The sequence below is a fragment of the Doryrhamphus excisus genome, chromosome 13, assembly GCF_030265055.1.
Source record: "Doryrhamphus excisus isolate RoL2022-K1 chromosome 13, RoL_Dexc_1.0, whole genome shotgun sequence".
Classification (NCBI taxonomy): domain Eukaryota; kingdom Metazoa; phylum Chordata; class Actinopteri; order Syngnathiformes; family Syngnathidae; genus Doryrhamphus; species Doryrhamphus excisus.
The window spans coordinates 2,067,163-2,086,160 of NC_080478.1; the positions used below are offsets into that span (position 1 = coordinate 2,067,163).

General features: G+C 46.9%; 2 protein-coding genes across 2 annotated transcripts; one reads left to right on the plus strand and one right to left on the minus strand.

The window, feature by feature from the left end:
• Window positions 1–185: 185 nt before the first annotated feature.
• On the plus strand, window positions 186–6,414 carry LOC131140324 (cytoskeletal protein Sojo-like). Its single transcript, XM_058090611.1, has 21 exons — window positions 186–683; window positions 1,398–1,472; window positions 1,530–1,613; window positions 1,681–1,731; window positions 1,794–1,814; window positions 1,904–1,966; window positions 2,036–2,071; window positions 2,142–2,213; window positions 2,277–2,348; window positions 2,435–2,479; window positions 2,546–2,608; window positions 4,488–4,550; window positions 4,629–4,691; window positions 4,953–5,015; window positions 5,163–5,225; window positions 5,295–5,378; window positions 5,443–5,484; window positions 5,545–5,607; window positions 5,694–5,741; window positions 5,803–5,931; window positions 6,002–6,414. Exons 1-21 carry the CDS (start codon window positions 320–322, stop codon window positions 6,280–6,282), a joined length of 1,845 nt encoding a protein of 614 aa, XP_057946594.1. The 5' UTR covers window positions 186–319; the 3' UTR covers window positions 6,283–6,414.
• Window positions 4,736–18,060, minus strand: LOC131140323 (mitogen-activated protein kinase-binding protein 1-like). The gene is made up of 31 exons (XM_058090610.1): window positions 17,719–18,060; window positions 17,352–17,443; window positions 15,017–15,079; window positions 14,899–14,956; window positions 14,662–14,832; window positions 14,457–14,594; window positions 14,205–14,387; window positions 13,944–14,104; window positions 13,669–13,867; window positions 13,456–13,605; window positions 13,190–13,377; window positions 13,034–13,125; window positions 12,831–12,956; window positions 12,694–12,764; window positions 11,170–11,291; window positions 11,030–11,105; window positions 10,852–10,963; window positions 10,702–10,765; window positions 10,495–10,623; window positions 9,463–9,566; window positions 9,333–9,370; window positions 9,133–9,249; window positions 8,925–9,020; window positions 8,730–8,854; window positions 8,534–8,658; window positions 8,331–8,465; window positions 8,175–8,256; window positions 7,847–8,100; window positions 7,155–7,781; window positions 6,875–6,960; window positions 4,736–6,804 (listed from the first exon to the last, which is right to left on the minus strand). Exons 1-31 carry the CDS (start codon window positions 17,830–17,832, stop codon window positions 6,568–6,570), a joined length of 4,335 nt encoding a protein of 1,444 aa, XP_057946593.1. The 5' UTR covers window positions 17,833–18,060; the 3' UTR covers window positions 4,736–6,567.
• Window positions 18,061–18,998: the final 938 nt, after the last annotated feature.

Below are 18,998 nucleotides of genomic sequence, written 5' to 3' on the forward strand. Positions count from 1 at the left end.
AATAGTGTTAGTAGTACAATGTAGTACAAGTAGATATTACAAAGTCCAGATTAGCATGTTAGCTATGTTTGGTATGTTGAAGTGATCCCTGTGAGAAGCAGGAAGTTGAGGGGGGGGGGGGTCACATGATCTGTAATCTGGACCTTCTAGTGAGAACACAAACATCATTGTGATTGCAAACAGCAATGCATTGTGGGATAAAGTTCAACACGACTCTGAGTGTGTGTTTATGTTAAGTATACGTGGAAGTGTGTGTGTGTGCGTGTGTGTGTGTGTGTGCGTGTGTGTAAGGTGCAGGCTCGTCACTCACTAGTCCGCAATGAAGTCCGCTGCCGTGGTTCTTCTTCTGCTGCTGCTTCTCAGCCCGTCTACGGTCTTTAGTCTGGTCACGACCCAGGAGGACTCCATCGGGCTGCGGCTGGAGGACTCAGACGTCCCCCCGGAACTTCCGGTGATCTGGAATGAGTTAGTCGGGTTGAGGCACCTGGTCCTGAGCCTGCAGGCTGTGGCGGTGGATCAGCGTCAGGCCCTTCGGACCACCGAGAGCCGCCTGAGGGATAGTGAGGAGGAGGCGGAGCATCAGAGACGCGTTCTGGACTCGCTGCAGGTAAAGATGGAGGCTGACAGGAAGTTGCTGACTGAGCTGAACATGGCCCTGAGGAGGAGCAAGGACCAGAGTGCGGGTGAGTCCACTCAGATGGGGGCGTACTCACCTGAGGCCATTAAAAACCGTTTTGGACTTGGCCGTGAGTCTTGCTCGTTCTTGTCCCTGGATGGCTTGCAATTGGGGGGTGGGGGGTGTTAAGGCAATCCCAAGAACGCCCCCCAAAACCGAGATACCTTTTACTGGGCATTGAATTGATTGCAAATGGTCTTTTCAGGTCGTCTTAGAAGATGCTTCACCTCTCATCCAAGCAGGCTTTATCAGTTCATGCTGAAAGACTAGGTAGGACAGCTCTAGACTGGGAACTTGGTGCAAGACCCAATGTCTAGACAAGACCACTGGCCTCTACCGTGTGTCACCCACATTTCTGTTCCACTGATTTGGTGCTGTTCCCTTCAAGGAGTTCAGCACCCTCATGTTCCTGTCCTCGTGGTCATGGTGGGGGGGTACTGTTGAACCCAAAACACGACGGTGCTTTCGTCTTAAAAATCGTCCCACAAAAAAATGTTCTGGACACGCCTCTTCCTTTAGAGGATCAATAGATTGGATCTTCAAGTTCTCAGACTTTCTGATGTTCGTCCCACTGATGAAGCCTGCTCAGATGAGAGGTGAAACATCTTCTGGGATAACACACTTACAAGTCAGTCAGAGACCTAGTGAGGGCCCAGGTGAGTCCAGGTAGAGACCACATGAGACCAAGAGTGTAGCAGAGTAATTGTTGTGTTTTGGTCAGATGAGGTCCTGAAGATGAGGTCCAGATTGAACATCAGTGAAAGTTCTGTGGAGGACTTGAAGAAGAAGACATCAGGTGAGCCAATCATCTGTTTGATTGACATCCATTGATTAACTGGTGAACAATGTCCAGCTCTGGCGGCCGACGTTCCTTTCCTGCGGGCGAGGTTGAGGGCTAGCGAGCGTCTGGTGGACGAGTTGAGGAGGAAGAGCGCAGGTGATCTTGATCGTTTCAAAGAGCCGCCAATCAGAGATGCGACTGGTCACGTGATGTTTGTTTTCAGCCGTCATGTCACGACTTTGCTTCATGGAGGACCTGAGGAGGCGGAGTTCAGGTCTGAGTTCAGGTCACGTTCTTTCAGAAGAACTGTTGTCGAATGTTGTTTTTTCTCTCCAGCGGACCAGCCGGTTGTCAAAGGTCAGCTGAAGCCAGACCTGCAGTCAAGCGGACCACATGATGTGTGGAAGGAAACAGGAAGTGAAACAAGCCACCTTGTTGTCTTGCAGAGAAAAATGTCCGACTACAAGAGGCGGAGTCCCAAGTGGATGAGATGAACGTGGACAATACGGGTGGGACTCATCATTCCTGGTGGTACACGTTGACCTTTCATAACATCACAAAGATTGTCTTCCTTTCAGGGCGACGTGCGTCTCCGCCATCCGACGTAGCAGAAGGTCAGAGGTCGTGACGACGACGACATCATCGTCAACGTCGGCGTGGTTCCTAATTTTTTTGTTTCGTCAGATTTGCCGCGGCTGCATTCCAACGTGACCGCCCTTGACGCTCGCCTTCAGCTGGTGGAGAACAACTTGACAGGTTCCTCCTCTTCTTCATCAGCAACAGCAGTGTAAGTGAGTGATCACGTTACCATGGTTACAGCGCAGACACACAGAGTCTCAGACCTGGAAGACAACGCGTTGAAAGTCGACAGCAAACTACAGGAGATCAGAGGTGACCACACCAGACTTGGTGGTTCCATGGGCAGGTTTGTCGTTAATCGGTGTGTGTGTGTGTGTGTGTGTGTGTGTGTTTTATAGCTACTATGGTGACCACGCTGAACAGCACATGGACACAAAGTGAAGGTACAACAACTGTTGTGTGTGTTTGAGTAAAAGATGTGGAAGCATCAGTGAGGTTCTTGTCTGCAGACATGAAGACCCGTCTGGGGGTGCTGGAGAATCTGGTGGAGGATCTGAGGACTGCCAAGTCAGGTGACATTCATGAAGGTTCCAAAACAGGGGTGGGCAAACTTTTTGATGGGCGGCCGCATTGATTAAACAAAATTGACGGGGGGGCCAGACTCGATATTTTACACGTAACAGTCCAGCTGGAATGATTGTATCTGTAAAAGTGTTATGCAATCTGCTTTATGGGCACTTTGAGATCATTTATTTCATGTAAAGTGCGTTATAAATTTAGAATAATAAGAATACATTATTATTATTTGATATTATTTGTTATTATTTTATATTATTATTTTTTATTATTTTTATTATTATGTAAATTGTGCTATAAATGTATAATAAGAAGAATAAATTTAGTATTATTTTATATTATTTGTTATTATTTTATATTATTATTATTTGTTATTATTATTATTATTATTATTATTATTATATGCTTGTGTCCCTTTTTTCAGGAGCACTTTGTAAACAACAGACCACATCAAATAACGAAATTATTCTATCTGTAAAAGTGTTATGCAATCTGCTATATGTGCACTTTGAGATCATTTATTTGATGTAAAGTACGTTATAAATTTATAATAATTAGAATAAATGTATTATTATTTGATATTTGTTATTATTATTTTATATTATTTTTTATTATTATTATGATGTAAAGTGCTTTATAAATGTATAATAAGAAGAATAAATTTAGTATTATTTTATATTATTTGTTATTATTATTTTATATTATTATTATTTGTTATTATTATTATTATTATTATATGCCTGTGTCCCTTTTTTCAGGAGCACTTTGTAAACAACAGACCGCATCAAATAACGAAATTATTCTATCTGTAAAAGTGTTATGCAATCTGCTATATGTGCACTTTAAGATCATTTATTTCATGTAAAGTACGTTATAAATTTATAATAATTAGAATAAATGTATTATTATTTGATATTATTTGTTATTATTTTATATTAATTTGTTATTATTATTATGATGTAAAGTGCGTTATAAATGTATAATAAGAAGAATAAATTTAGTATTATTTTATATTATTTGTTATTATTTTATATTATTATTATTTGTTATTATTATTATTATTATTATTATTATGTGCCTGTGTCCCTTTTTTCAGGAGCACTTTGTAAACAACAGACCGCATCAAATAACGAAATTATTCTATCTGTAAAAGTGTTATGCAATCTGCTATATGTGCACTTTAAGATCATTTATTTCATGTAAAGTACGTTATAAATTTATAATAATTAGAATAAATGTATTATTATTTGATATTATTTGTTATTATTTTATATTAATTTGTTATTATTATTATGATGTAAAGTGCGTTATAAATGTATAATAAGAAGAATAAATTTAGTATTATTTTATATTATTTGTTATTATTTTATATTATTATTATTTGTTATTATTATTATTATTATTATTATTATGTGCCTGTGTCCCTTTTTTCAGGAGCACTTTGTAAACAACAGACCACATCAAATAACGAAATTATTGTATCTGTAAAAGTGTTATGCAATCTGCTATATGTGCACTTTAAGATCATTTATTTGATGTAAAGTACGTTATACATTTATAATAATAAGAATAAATTTATTATTTAATATTATTATTATTATTATTATTATGTGCTCGTGTCCCTTTTTTCAGGAGCACTTTGTAAACAACAGACCGCATCAAATAACAAAATTGATAAAAGCCAAACCATGAAAATGTCGTCAAGCCATGATGCCAGCTTGTACGTTGACTTTAAATGAAATACTTTGGAAAGAACGGGCGGGCCGTATTCAAACACTTGGCGGGCCGGATGTGGCCCCCGGGCCGTAGTTTGCCCACCCCTGTTCTAGAAGGAGAAGATATGGAAAGCTCTATCGGGCTCTTTTCATGTTTCAGTCCAATCAAGTCAGCTTTCCAGCATGGAAGTACAGCTGGCTTCCAGCCACAACAACACTGCCGGTATGCTAACATGCTAATTAGCGAAATGTGAAATGTTAGCAATGTTGTCGAATACATTCGCCAATGTGCCACTTACAGCTCTAGAGGTCCTGGTGAGGTCAGCCGAGGCTCACGTGGAGAAGCTGAATCTCCTCAGCATAGGTTAGTCCACCTTCTGCTTTTCTTCTTCTTTAGCTGTGATGATGACGACATTTGGTCTACACACGTTTTGTCATGATGGGTTAGGGTCATGGGGTCATGAGCTAACGGGTTTGTGTTATGTTGTGATGGGTTATGAGATGATTGGTTGGGGCAGGGGTCGGCAACCTTTACGATCAAAAGAGCCGTTTTACTTTTACTTTATTTTAGTTTTATTTAATGATGGAATCAGGAAGCTGATGGAATTCTTTTTCCTTTTTTCAGCTCAGGAGAAGCAACTTTCCAACATGGCGTCCCAACTGATCGGCAACCTCAACAACACGACAGGTGCTCTCATGTCCCGACCATGACGTGTTCTCGTTTCACGCTCATGTATCGTATCACGTACAAAAGTAGTGAGACACATTTCCTTCTGAGAACCAAGTATTTTGATGAGTTTGGTGTGGAAGAATTCTAATAATATTTAGTGTGTAGTTCTGAAGAACCGACTGAACCTGAGTGAGAAACGTCTGGAGGAACTCCAGACAGAACACACAGGTGAGTGTGTGTGTGTGTGTGTGTGTGTGCGTACAAGTACGTTGTGACAGGCGTCCACTCTGACATCAGCGAGTGACGGTCAGCTGGCGACGGTCATGCAGACAGTCAAGGTCATAGAAGGTCAAGTGGTGGAGCTGCGGATGAAGAACACAGGTAAACATGACACGCCTACATCCTCATCATCATCATCCTCCTCACTGTCATCCTCATTTGTCAGAGATGAAGTCCAGACTGGAACGTGAAGACCACATGGAGACAGGTGAGACCACGCCCCCGCCTTTACAAGCCCCTCCCTCCTCCATCACTGTGTGTGTGTTAGTGTTCCAGGACAAGTTGAACATCACTGACACGAAGATAAACGAACTGAGGTCGACAAGTGAAGGTAAACGGACGCCGTGTGTGTTTGATGTTCGCCTTCCTGACATGATGATGACGCTGATGATGATGATGGTGGGTTTCCTGCTACAGAGCTGATGTCGCAGTTGCGCGTTTTGGAGCAACACAGCCAGCGGTCAGGTAACAAAGTTATGAGCTGAAGTAGCGTGTCGTTGGCATGTTGTGATGATGTCATCACCAGGCGAGACCAAAGTGGCCTTTGCCGCCGCGCTCACCGATTCGGGATCAGTTGGACCCTTCGACCAGGAAACGACGCTGATCTTCTCCAAGATCTTCACCAATGTCGGCCAAGCTTACGACGTGACCTCAGGTGAACTTTGATGACATCACCAAGTGTGTGTGTGTGTGTGTGATGACATCAACATCTTGATTCTACGCAGGTGTGTTCACGGCACCCGTCGGCGGCGTTTACGCGTTCAGCTTCACGACGGCCGACTTCCTGAAAGGTTACATGGGCGTGACCTTGTACCGCAACCAGCAGCCCGTCATCTTCAGCCTGGACCTCAACGACCACGGCGGCTACGCGTCGGTCACCAACGGCGTGCTGCTGCAGCTGGAGACGGGCGATCGCGTCCGCCTGAGTCTGCCCGCCAGCTACCGCCTCTACGACGACACGCGAAACTTCAGCATCTTCGGCGGCTTCTTGCTCTTCTCGCTTTGAGCTCATCGGCGCGGCATCGCCTCGACAATAGACAATCTCGGACTTTGTTTCACGTCTTCAGGACGCATGTGAACGTGTCCGACAACGCTTGACGTGCTAACAGTCAAACATTTATTTAACATGTGACATCAAAGGTCGATCTGTCAGGCCACGGCGTTTCCATGGTTACACTAAAGTCTGTTCAAATTGCCATCACTGTGTATGATTCCTTCTTCATAGTCATCTCCAACAGGAAGTTGGCCGCCATCAGGAAGTGAAGTTTTCATTTCAAGTCCAGAGTTGGATCTAGGCGTCGTCCAGGGGGCGGAGCTTCCTGTGGACGGCCTGCAGCAGCAGATGGGAATACTCCTCCAGAAGCGCCGTCGTCCTTTCCTGGCCCACCACCTCCAAAAGCCGCCCGCCGCCGGCTGCCCCCAGCGGCAGGGACTGAAGCTCCGCCCTCATGTCCTGGAAGGCTTCTGATAGGAGCTGGACCATGTGACCCCGCTCAGGGGTGGCGTCTTCCGAACGAGAAGAGCTCACCTGCGGGGAAGGGTGGTCATTTTGAAAGACATGAACGGGAAAAAGCGGGACAGGAAGTAGAGAGGCGTACCTTCCTGTAGAGGTGTGCGGCTCGCTTGAAGCAGCTCAGCATCTCATTGGTCAGCGCTCGGCACGCCTCCACACTCATTGGCTGGTCTGCAGCGAGAAGGACGTCAAAGAAGCAATACGCAAATGTGACGTGACAGGTGGGCGGGGCAGACAGGTAAACAGGGAGGAGTCAGCGTCTCACCGGCCGGTGATAGAGAGGAAGAGGAGGAATGATGAAGGCCGTAATGCCAGACGAAAAGATGACAGGATGAAGGGATGAGGAAAAGGAGAAGATTCCAAACCTGCGTCGTCCTTCGGCTCCACGCCGCCGCCGCCGCCAGCCTGAGGCGCCTCCCCCAGCAGGGGCGGAGTAAGGGGGGGGGTAGAGACGGGAGGGCGGCCAGAGGGGGCGGGCTTTGCAAACGGCGAGAAGGATGTGATGGTGGGTTTGTCAGGAAGCGGCGCTCCCGGCAAACGGGTGTGGAGAAAGCGGGGGTGGGTGGCAGCCTGGTTACCACGGCAACTCAAAGAGGAAAAAGAAGAGCCGACAACGACTGGGGCGATGGCAGCTTGCGGGGGCGTGGCTGGGGGTGTGTCGGAGGCAACCAGACAGGAAAAGCCCGCCCCCGCCGAGGAATCCAGGGAGGCTTCATTGAGAGCTTCGCCCAATGAGACGGAGCGGGACATTTTGGCCATGGAGCTGGTTGTGGGGCTCATGTAGGAACGCCCCGCCCCTACGGATGGGGAGGAGGACTTCCTGGGCGTTGTCATGGCAACATTTTCCTGGTCTGAAACTCTGGGGGACGCAGGACTAGACCTCTGGGGGGGCGGGGCTGCAGCGATGGGGCGGCGGGGGCCAGATGGGAGGCTTGTGGGACGTTGAGGCGTCACTCCTCCAGTTGAAGGAGAGGTCAAAGGTGAGACGCGGCCTGAAAGATATTGCGCAATAAAACAGAGTCGGCACTTCCGGCTTGTGGACTAGTTCTGGTGGTACCTGGGTCGCTCAGCAGGCTCTGGACAGACTGGGACTTCTGCAGTCTGGACGAGGTGTCGGGCTGGAAGACCACATTCCTCTTGCACTCCGCCTCCTTCTTCCCTGGGGAGGGATGGAGGTTCTGCACCGCATCCTCCAAAAAACTTTCTTTTTGGTCCTGGTTCTGGTCCCTCAAAGGATGAACCTCAGAGACCAGAGGGCAGGCCTTAACATCCCGGGTTTCTGATCTGGGCTGAGACCAAGGTACGGCCCGACTGAGGAGCAGAACCAGACGAGCTCATGAATAAAATAAGAAAGAAAATGGCTGCGGTTCTGGACAAGCTTCTACCTTGCAGCGGAGTTCTGCGAGAGGAACCTGGAAGAGATGCTGAGGCTCTCACTGGAGCTGTGTGAGGTTCTGCTTGGTCCCTCTGCCAAAAGAAGACAAGTATGTGTCGGAACATGTTTGGACTCAGATCGGAGCACATCCAGCCAAGGATGTCACCTGCAATGTCAGCCAGCGTGACAAAGTGTTTCTTCAGGAAGGCTTCCTGGTCCGGAGTCTGAGGAACAGGCCCAGCGTCCTCTTCCTCGTCCAGCGAGTCTCCATTCTCACTGAGGTGTTCCGTGTGGTCCGAGTCTGGCGAGACGAGACTTGTTATTTTACCTGCAACGCAGCGGGATGACAGTCGTGACCTGAGGCCTCACTGTCTGCTCCCGGGTCTGGACTTGAGGTTCTGGAATTGAATCTGAGCGAGCAGCCGCTGTCCGGACTCGGTTTGTCCTGCTGTCCGGCCGCAGCTGCAGAAGCCGTCTCCTTCACCTCGAAGTCGCTGCGAGAACCGGACCGAGTCAAGCGTGTGACGGACATGACGGGTGTGGAGACATGAGGACGGCCTTCAACCTGCTCAGGCTCACTCGGTCCTCCCATTGGTCAGGAAACAACACCTGCTCTTCCTTCTCTGGGCTCTGATTGGACGGCGACATGAAGTCGGGTCTTTGATTGGTCTGTGACCCCAAATGCTCCACCTGAGTGGGCGGAACTGGAGTCAGCGGTCGAAGGCCCGATGCGAAGCACCGACAGGTTCCAGCCACTGACCTGTAAACTGATGCTACTTCCTCGCTGCTGATTGGCTCTCTGAAGCCCCGCCTCTGCGGCCCAGACTCCCCTCGGGCTCCCATCATTGGTGAGTGTCTTCATCGGGAGGGAGGAAATGAAAGATTGACATTTCATAACAAAAGAAGCTTTTTCATATGGACTGGTATGACGCTACCACCCCCACCCCCCACCTCCGCCCCCCTCCCACCTCCGCCCCCGTTTCCAGCTGTCTCAGGTCCAACATAGAATTCATTGCCAGAACATCGCCGGCACCGCCAGACTTCCTGGACCAGCGCCGGCGAGGGAGACGTCCGTCTGAAGGAAGCTGCGGGAAAAAATATATATTTTTATATATATATATATATATATATATCAATATAAAGACTGATGGGGTCAAAGGTCACTCACCGTGTTGTAGCTTGTGTTCCTGTCATGTGACATGTCAGCTGGAAACAAAGCGTATAGATGCAGCGTCAACTTTGACCTATGGGTCGTTTACTATTCAACGACATGACGACATGTTGCTATGGCAACACACCTGCTTCCTCCTCCTCCACCTTACTGAGACGGCCCGGCTGCACCCCCTCTTCCTCCTCGTCGCTGTCCGAAGACATGGCCACCGCGCGAGGACACTCCGTCTCCCTGCGGCACCAACAGCATATGACATCATCGAGGCGGCGCGTGTACGGCCATTCACGCAGAACTGTTACCATGGCAACCACACACAATGGCTACGTTTCAATTTTTTGCGACTGAGTGGTTAGCACGCAGGCCTCACAGCTAAGAGACCCGAGTTCAATTCCACCCTCGGCCATCTCTGTGTGGAGTTTGCATGTTCTCCCCGTTTTCTCCGGGTACTCCGGTTTCCTCCCACATTCCAAAAACATGCTAGGTTAATTAGCCACTCCAAATTGTCCATAGGTATGAATGTGAGTGTGAATGGTTGTTTGTCTATATGTGCCCTGGGATTGGCTGGCCACCAGTCCAGGGTGTACCCCGCCTCTCGCCCGAAGACAGCCAGTGACGACCCTCGTGAGGATAAGTGATAGAAAATGAAAAAAATTATTCCAACAGTAAAATATGGTGGTGGTAGTGTGATGGTCTGGGACTGTTTTGCTGCATCAGGACCTGATGCAGCAAGACTCACTGTGATAAATGGAAGCATGAATTATTGTGAATATGCAAATATGGGCTGCACGGCGGACGAGTGGTTAGCGCGCAGGCCTCACAGCTAAGAGACCCGAGTTCAATTCCACCCTCGGCCATCTCTGTGTGGAGTTTGCATGTTCTCCACGTGCATGCGTGGGTTTCCTCCCACATTCCAAAAACATGCTAGGTTAATTAGCCACTCCAAATTGTCCATAGGTATGAATGTGAGTGTGAATGGTTGTTTGTCTATATGTATATATCAAAAATGGAATTCCCATCCCGAGCCAGGAATGAGACCACCAATTAGGTCCATGTTTGCTCCCGTTGACACACAGCACCGCCTGTGACGTCATGTTGTGTTGTGTTAAGATTCCACAATCCAAGTGTCCTTGTTTTGGTCATGTGACCAACTGCATCTCACCTGAGCTTTTCCGCTCGCTGCTGAGGTGCATTGTGGGACACGTGACCTGTGGTGGAAGGTCTGAGGTCGGCTAGCCGCTGTCGCATCTTGAGCGTCATCTCTGGGCTCAGACGCCACACGAAGATACAACTGCACACACACACACACACACATATGCAGGTTTGACTCAAGTTGTGCGACGACATGGCTCCACGACATGAATCGTACCTGTCGCCTGACACGCTGATGAGGCGTGAGCAGTCGCTGGTGAACTTCAAGCCTGTCACCACCTCTGACACACACACACACACACATGGAGCAGACTGTTAGACACACACAACAACACACACGCACGCACACACACAAACAGTGACTGACCCGAGTGTCCAAACATGGCAGCCACACACTCGCCGGAGTAGAAGTCAAAGATGTTGATGCTCTTGTCTGAACAGGAAGTTGCGATGTAGAGACCTGACGGGTCAATCTGCACCTGAGGAGGAAGAGGAGGATGACACTTCCTGCTCCCATTACCGTGACAACAGACATCAACGTATACCTTGATGAGTGTTCCATCTTCTCCTTGAGATCCTTTGTAGATTTTCTTCTGCTTGCTGTTATTGACGTTAAAGATCCTGGAGAACAAAAGGAGCAGCTCTTCCTCTTCCTTATCTTCACAACAGACGAGGGCGGTCTCACCTTATACTCCGGTCCTGACAGCCAATGGCGGCATACTTCCTGGTTGGCTCCACGTCCATGTCATACAGCGTGGTCTTTCTGGCCACGTGATGCGTTCGAATAAACTCCAGTCCGTTGTCCGTCTGCACCAACAGGAAGAGAAAGGACTCCGTTACAAACATGAGTGAGGGGGTGGGCTGCACGGTGGACGAGTAGTTAACACGCAGACCTCACGGCTAGGAGACCAGGGTTCAATTCCACCCTCGGCCATCTCTGTGTGGAGTTTTCATGTTCTCCCCGGTTTTCTCCGGCTTCCTCCCACATTCCAAAAACATGCTAGGTTAATTAGCCATTCCAAATTGTCCATAGGTATGAATGTGAGTGTGAATGGTTGTTTGTCTATATGTGCCCTGTGATTGGCTGGCCACCAGTCCAGGGTGTACCCCGCCTCTCGCCCCAAGACAGCTGGGATAGGCTCCAGCACCCCCGCAACCCTCGTGAGGATAAATAAGTAGAAAATGAATGAATGATTATTACTACTACTACTAGTAGTAGTAAGCTAGTATTAGCCTGCTTATTGGCTTGCTTATTAGCCTGCTTTTGCCCTATTATATACAATTTGTCAGATTTTTTTTTTTGTAAAAAAAAGTTTAAAAAAAATTAAAAAATTAAAAAAAATTAAAAAAAATCAAATTATTTAAGAGGTCTTAAGGACATTTTAAAATAGGCCTAATGACGCCACTGGCTCTTAAAAGTAAAAAAAAACAACATGCTAGGTTAATTAATTAATAAGTGGTAGAAAATGAATGAACATGATTCCAACAGTAAAATATGGTGGTGGTAGTGTGATGGTCTGGGACTGTTTTGCTGCATCAGGACCTGGAAGACTCACTGTGATAAATGGATTACTGTGATAAATGGATAAAAGCAGCTAGTATTAGCCTGCTTTTGCCCTATTATATATAATTTGTCAGTTTTTTTGGGGGAAAAAAAATAATAATTTAAAAAAAATAAAAAAAAATCAATGGAAAAAAATCAATAAAAAAATATCAAATTATTTAGGGGGTCTTAAGAACATTTTAAAATAGGCCTAATGACGCCACTGGCTCTTAAAAGCAAGTATTGGCTTGCTTATTAGCCTGCTTTTGCCCTATTATATACAATTTGTCAGAGATTATTTTGTGTAAAAAAAAATTTAAAACAATTTTTTTAATAAATAAATGGAAAAAAAATCTATAAAAAATATCAAATTATTTAGGGAGTCTTAAGAACATTTTAAAATAGGTCTAATGACGCCACTGGCTCTTAAAAGTAAAAAAAAAAACATGCTAGGTTAATTGGCGACTCCAAATTGTCCATAGGTACGAATGTGAGTGTGAATGGTTGTTTGTCTATATGTGCCCTGTGATTGGCTGGCCACCAGTCCAGGGTGTACCCCGCCTCTCGCCCCAAAACAGCTGGGATAGACTCCAGCACCCCCGCGACCCTCGTGAGGAAAAAACGGTAGAAAATGAATGAATGAATGAATGAGTGCGGGGGCCCCACCTGCTGGCCGGTGCGGAAATAAATACTTTTGTCGGCGCCGCAGCTGATCAGCCTGACTTTATCCTCATTGGCTGAAAGACAGGAAGCAAGTGATGATGAAGCGAATGAACACAGGAATGAAGTCAAAGGTCACTGACCAGTGAATCTGACGGCGGTGATGGATGACGAGTGTTCGTCCAGCGTTTGCACCAGACGGTAGTCGGCCGCGGCGTCCAGCACGTGGATGAGGCGATCTCGACTGGCCGTGGCCAGAAAGTGCACACCTGACACGCGTGGTCATGTGACATTTGTAATCTCAACGGAATCACGTGTTTTTTTGCTTGGGTCACATGACACTCACCTGTGCCAACGTTTGAAAAGTCCAGACAAAGAATCTCGGAGTCGTGAGCCTGAACGTTGATGATCTCCTCCATGGTGTCCACATCATGGACCCTGACACGCACACGCATGAAATGCCACCATTCATTTCAGATGAATTTCCCGTGTGATCACAAACCTGAGGACCCCCGAGCGGTCTCCCGAGGCCAGGTGCTGTCCATCAGGACTGACTCTCAAGGTCCTAATGCCGCTCCGAGTCTGGTCGCAGTGTGAGCCCTCCGAGGTCGCTGGCGCCACGACCGAGACGCTGTCCGTGTCCAGCAGGCTCGCCAGGTTGTCATCCACGTAAATGATCTTGTGCAGATCCTGGGTGGTCAAAGGTCGGCGGCGTTATTGGCGGGATTGTGCACATGTACGTGTGTACGTGTGCGTGCGTTCTCCTACATGGCTCAAGATGTTGGCGTGCAGAAGATGGCGTCCATCCACATTCCACACGCGTATTGTGTTGTCAGACGAGCAGGACAGGAAGCAGCCTAGAGGGAGAGACATCTTGCCTTCCTCTTTTCCCCCGACCCCGCCCTCTTGAGGAAACACCTGAGGGAGAGATGGGAGGAGCTTGTCATCGAGCATCGGGGGTCTCAATGACCTTTGACTCACCTCTAGGCTCCACACACACGAGGCGTGGTAGAGTGCCGAGTAGAGTTTGCCGACCCGCCGGGGGTCGCGGAGATCGCACACGTCCCACACGTAGATGCTGTGGTCGTTGTAGATGCACGACAGCCAGCGGTTGGCGGGGTCGTAGGTCACGGCCACCGTGTCAGGGTAGCGTGCATCCAGCCTACAGGAGAACAGCTGACTGGGAGGAGAGGAAGAGAAGGTTGAGTTCGGAGGAACGGAGTCGCCCGGCGGACGTCTGAGCGCGTTACCGTTACCTGCCATCCGTCATTGCAGCTACGTCGGCGCCCAGGAAGTGTGGGCGGGGCAAAGTGCAGATGAAGTGTAACGTCAGCGGACTGAAGGCTCGCACCGCGCCATCGGAGCAGCCGCAGAAGATGAGCTCGTCTGTGACGCACAAACACGTGGCCTGTGACGCCTGCAGACAGCGCACAGCAGGCGCCGCATCACATCACGCGGCTTCAAGATGGCGTCGTAACACTATTGTTAGCATTATTATGCTAACGCCACCAACTCACCTGGAGCTCCACCCACTTGTCTAGCAGACGGCGGTCGTTGAATTGCACCAGCAGGCCAGAGGTGGTGATGCAGAAGGTGGAGGACGCGTGCGGGCCCCGCCCACAGCCCACGTCACAGAAAAAGTTGTTCTTGAGTTCTCCCAGCAGCCCTGAACGGCCCAGCAGAGGCACCGTGGCGTTCACCTAGACGTGATTATGATGGTCACATGGTCGCCACATGGACATGTGAGGTCCAAAAAGACAAAAGGTCACCTTGGACGTCTTACTGTGGTCCAGATACCAGAACTTGACGTGACGGTTTCCGGCCGTCACAAAGTACGAGCTGTCATGTGAGAAGGACACGGCTGTCACCTTACTGGACACCTTGTTGGCGGCCACCACCACGTCTTTCTACACACACACAGGAAGTGAAACAGCAATGCGTCCAAGTGGACCGTTCCTGTGAGCGTCTCAGTACCTTCCAGTTCCACACGTGGACCATCATGTCGTGTTGGTAGCCCACGCTGATGATGTATTTGCTGTTCGGCGAGAACGTCACGCACGCGACACCGTATTTGTGTTCCTGAAGCTTTGCCACCTGGGCGCCGGTCGCCACCTCCCACACGCGCACCGCCGGCATGTGGCCGCTCTGAGGAATGATCGCGTGTCACATGATCACGTGTCACCGTTGACTAGAAAACGTCACATGACTCACCTCGCCTGTGACCATATGCTTGCCATCGGGGGAGAACGCTAATGTGGTGATGGTCTTCCTGCAAACAAACGTTAGTGATGAGTAACCGTGGCAACGGCAGTAAACACACTGAGCTTACCTCCATGTGTTGAAAATGTGACGTTGTTTGTTCTTGCGAGGATGCAGCAGGACCACGACACACCTGAGGACACACGACCACATGATCCATTCATTTTGTCGCTTATCCAATGCACTACATCCGACCAACCGCAGGTGGAGGTGGGTTTGGAACGCTGGACAACATTTACATCTAACGTGCTAACGAGGATATTAGTCAATGTCACTGATGAAGATGTTAATCAACCTCACTGATAAACATGCTAATCAATGTAATATTAATCAATGTCACTGACTAAGATATTAATCAACGCTGAAAAACATGTTCATGTCATGTTAATCAGTGTCACTGATAAATATGTTAATCAATGCTATTGATAAAAATGCTAATCAATGTCACAATCCGAATAGTTCTACCAATAGCCTATATACTATACATGGACCCAAATATTCCAATAGCCACGTATACATGGACCCAAATATTCCAAATATTCCAAATATTCCAATAGCCATGTATACATGGACCCAAATATTCCAATATCCACGTATACATGGGCCCAAATATTCCAAATATTCCAATAGCCACGTATACATGGACCCAAATATTCCAAATATTCCAATAGCCACGTATACATGGACCCAAATATTCCAAATATTCCAATAGCCACGTATACATGGACCTAAATATTCCAAATATTCCAATAGCCACGTATACATGGACCCAAATATTCCAATAGCCACGTATACATGGACCCAAATATTCCAAATATTCCAATAGCCACGTATACATGGACCCAAATATTCCAAATATTCCAATAGCCACGTATACATGGACCCAAATATTCCAATAGCCACGTATACATGGACCCAAATATTCCAATAGCCACGTATACATGGACCCAAATATTCCAATAGCCACGTATACATGGACCCAAATATTCCAATAGCCACGTATACATGGACCCAAATATTCCAAATATTCCAATAGCCACGTATACATGGGCCCAAATATTCCAAATATTCCAATAGCCACGTATACATGGACCCAAATATTCCAATAGCCACGTATACATGGACCCAAATATTCCAATATCCACGTATACATGGACCCAAATATTCCAATAGCCACGTATACATGGACCCAAATATTCCAAATATTCCAATAGCCACGTATACATGGACCCAAATATTCCAAATATTCCAATAGCCACGTATACATGGTCCCAAATATTCCAATAGCCACGAATACATGGACCCAAATATTCCAATAGCCACGTATACATGGACCCAAATATTCCAATAGGCACGTATACATGGACCCAAATATTCCAATAGCCACGTATACATGGACCCAAATATTCCAATAGCCACGTATACATGGACCCAAATATTCCAATAGCCACGTATACATGGACCCAAATATTCCAATAGCCACGTATACATGGATCCAAATATTCCAATATCCACGTATACATGGACCCAAATATTCCAATAGCCACGTATACATGGACCCAAATATTCCAATAGCCACGTATACATGGACCCAAATATTCCAATAGCCACGTATACATGGACCCAAATATTCCAATAGCCACGTATACATGGACCCAAATATTCCAATAGCCACGTATACATGGACCCAAATATTCCAATAGCCACGTATACATGGACCCAAATATTCCAATAGCCACGTATACATGGACCCAAATATTCCAATAGCCACGTATACATGGACCCAGATATTCCAAATATTCCAATAGCCACGTATACATGGATCCAAATATTCCAATATCCACGTATACATGGACCCAAATATTCCAATAGCCACGTATACATGGACCCAAATATTCCAATAGCCACGTATACATGGATCCAAATATTCCAATATCCACGTATACATGGACCCAAATATTCCAATAGCCACGTATACATGGACCCAAATATTCTTTTCCAGAAAGAAAAACTGGAGGAAGTCGGTATCATATGATGTTGATGTTTATGTTTTACTGGGCATGCCCCATTGACTATTCTGGTTGATTATGGCACCGCATGTAGACAGGAGATTGGAATATTCCTTTCCATGGATACCATTGTTTTCGGAAAGGTCGTTCGGAAAGAGGAAAAACTCCTCATGTAAACGTGGCTAATGTCAGTGTAAGGTTTCCCAAGCTTGGAATTGTCTTTGATGTCGTGGTGCAACATGAACCATTGACAAGCAATAGTAAAAAATAAAACTATATGGCAGCCATCACCAAATGGCGCACCTCAGGGATGGCCCCTTGCGGACCCGTGACCAATTAAAGTGAACGGGAAATATACTAAGATGTCAACGTGATGTAACATGTAACTATTCTCACCCAGCAGGATACGCCAATAGTCCGGTTCGAGGGTCACATGACAGCCCTCGGTTACCAGGTGCCGTGATGCCTAGAACCTTTTCCAAGGTCACCTGCAGGACAAAGGTCAAACGAGAAAGGTCAAATCTATTCATGCTTCAGCAGCTGTTTGCATGTTCGTCACATGATCGCTTGTCAGCAGTACTTGTCAGACTTGACAGACGAGTTAACTTAAATATCTTCAGGCTGTTTGACAGACATGTTAGCTTTAGCTTCCTTGCTGGCCAGTAACAGAGAAACATACCTGCTCTGGAATTGTTCATACACAATGATTCTACTATAGCTCTGTCATAATAACAATTCATGACTGGAGGTGTAGAAAACACACCTCCGCGTCGACCTGGCGGCGCGCGACTCGACCCCGCCCCCTCAATTTGATTGACGGTGAGCGCAGCAGGTTCTTGATGCGGCGGCTAATCGCGCCGCTTCCATCTGCGCTCATCGCGCCTAGCTCCTCGGCTAGCAGCTAGCTCTCTCCCGCATGACGTCTACCAGGCGAACCGCGGTCAGCTGAGCCGAACCGGCGGCCTCAGCGAGTCTCGTCCTGGGCCTGGGCGGATTCTAATTGTTGTTGTCTCTGGTTCTTCATCGCTTCTGTCACCCCGAAGAAGGCAGAAGCGGTTCCGTCAGAAGACAAGTCACCGTGCGACCACTATACACGTGTTTCCGGTCGTCATTTTCAAACTAAAGATACAATGACGGAAGTCGCACCGGGCCAATCTTTATTTCGACGATTGTGTTTTCAGCCAGACTAGCTATATCGACTACACTTTTTAGCACACCCGTGATAATGCTTTTCTTACCGTGATGTTTTAATGGTTAATGGGTTTCGTTTTGCCATGTACCGTTTGATTCAGGTATATTTTTTTAAATTACACACTGGACTTTTATTTTGCTGGTGGGACAGACAACTTCCTGTGTGTACGTGTCTGAATCAGAAGTGTAAATGTTGTAGCTTTTGACAAGCACTGAGTAGAAGAGCAATGCTAATTAGTGCCTAAAGTATTCGATAATGTTATGTTTCCTCGGTCAAATGTGCGAAAAAAAAAATTTGAAGCACTTTCTGAAGCTTAGAATAAGTGAATTGAAGAGGCTAATTAGCTTGGTAGCTTGCTGAGCTAGCACCGTCTCTTATCTCCCTGTAGAGATTAGCCTGTCCAATGTAGCGTAAAGGTGACTACAAGGGTGCTATTTCATGTTTACAGGGTTCTAATAACGGTGAAAAACCTATTTAAAAGGTCATAAATAGGTTTTCTGTGCTCTTGCTTACTACGACAATATTCTGTTTATTAATATTGAAACCTACTTCACGGAAATTCACTGATTACGGAACAAATTAACAGGATAGAATGATGGAATATTTAATCACAAACCTCATTAGCAGCCGATTAGCTTGCTAATACTTGGAAACAGGAACCAGAAGTCATCTCTATTGCTCGTCTATGATGTCATCAGCGGTTGACTCAGTTGTAGTTTTTTTTTTTTTTTTCAAGAGTTGGTGACTAAATTGTCCATAGGTATGAATGTGAGTGTGAATGGTTGTTTGTCTATATGTGCCCTGTGATTGGCTGGCCACCAGTCCAGGTTGTACCCAGCCTCTCAGCCGGG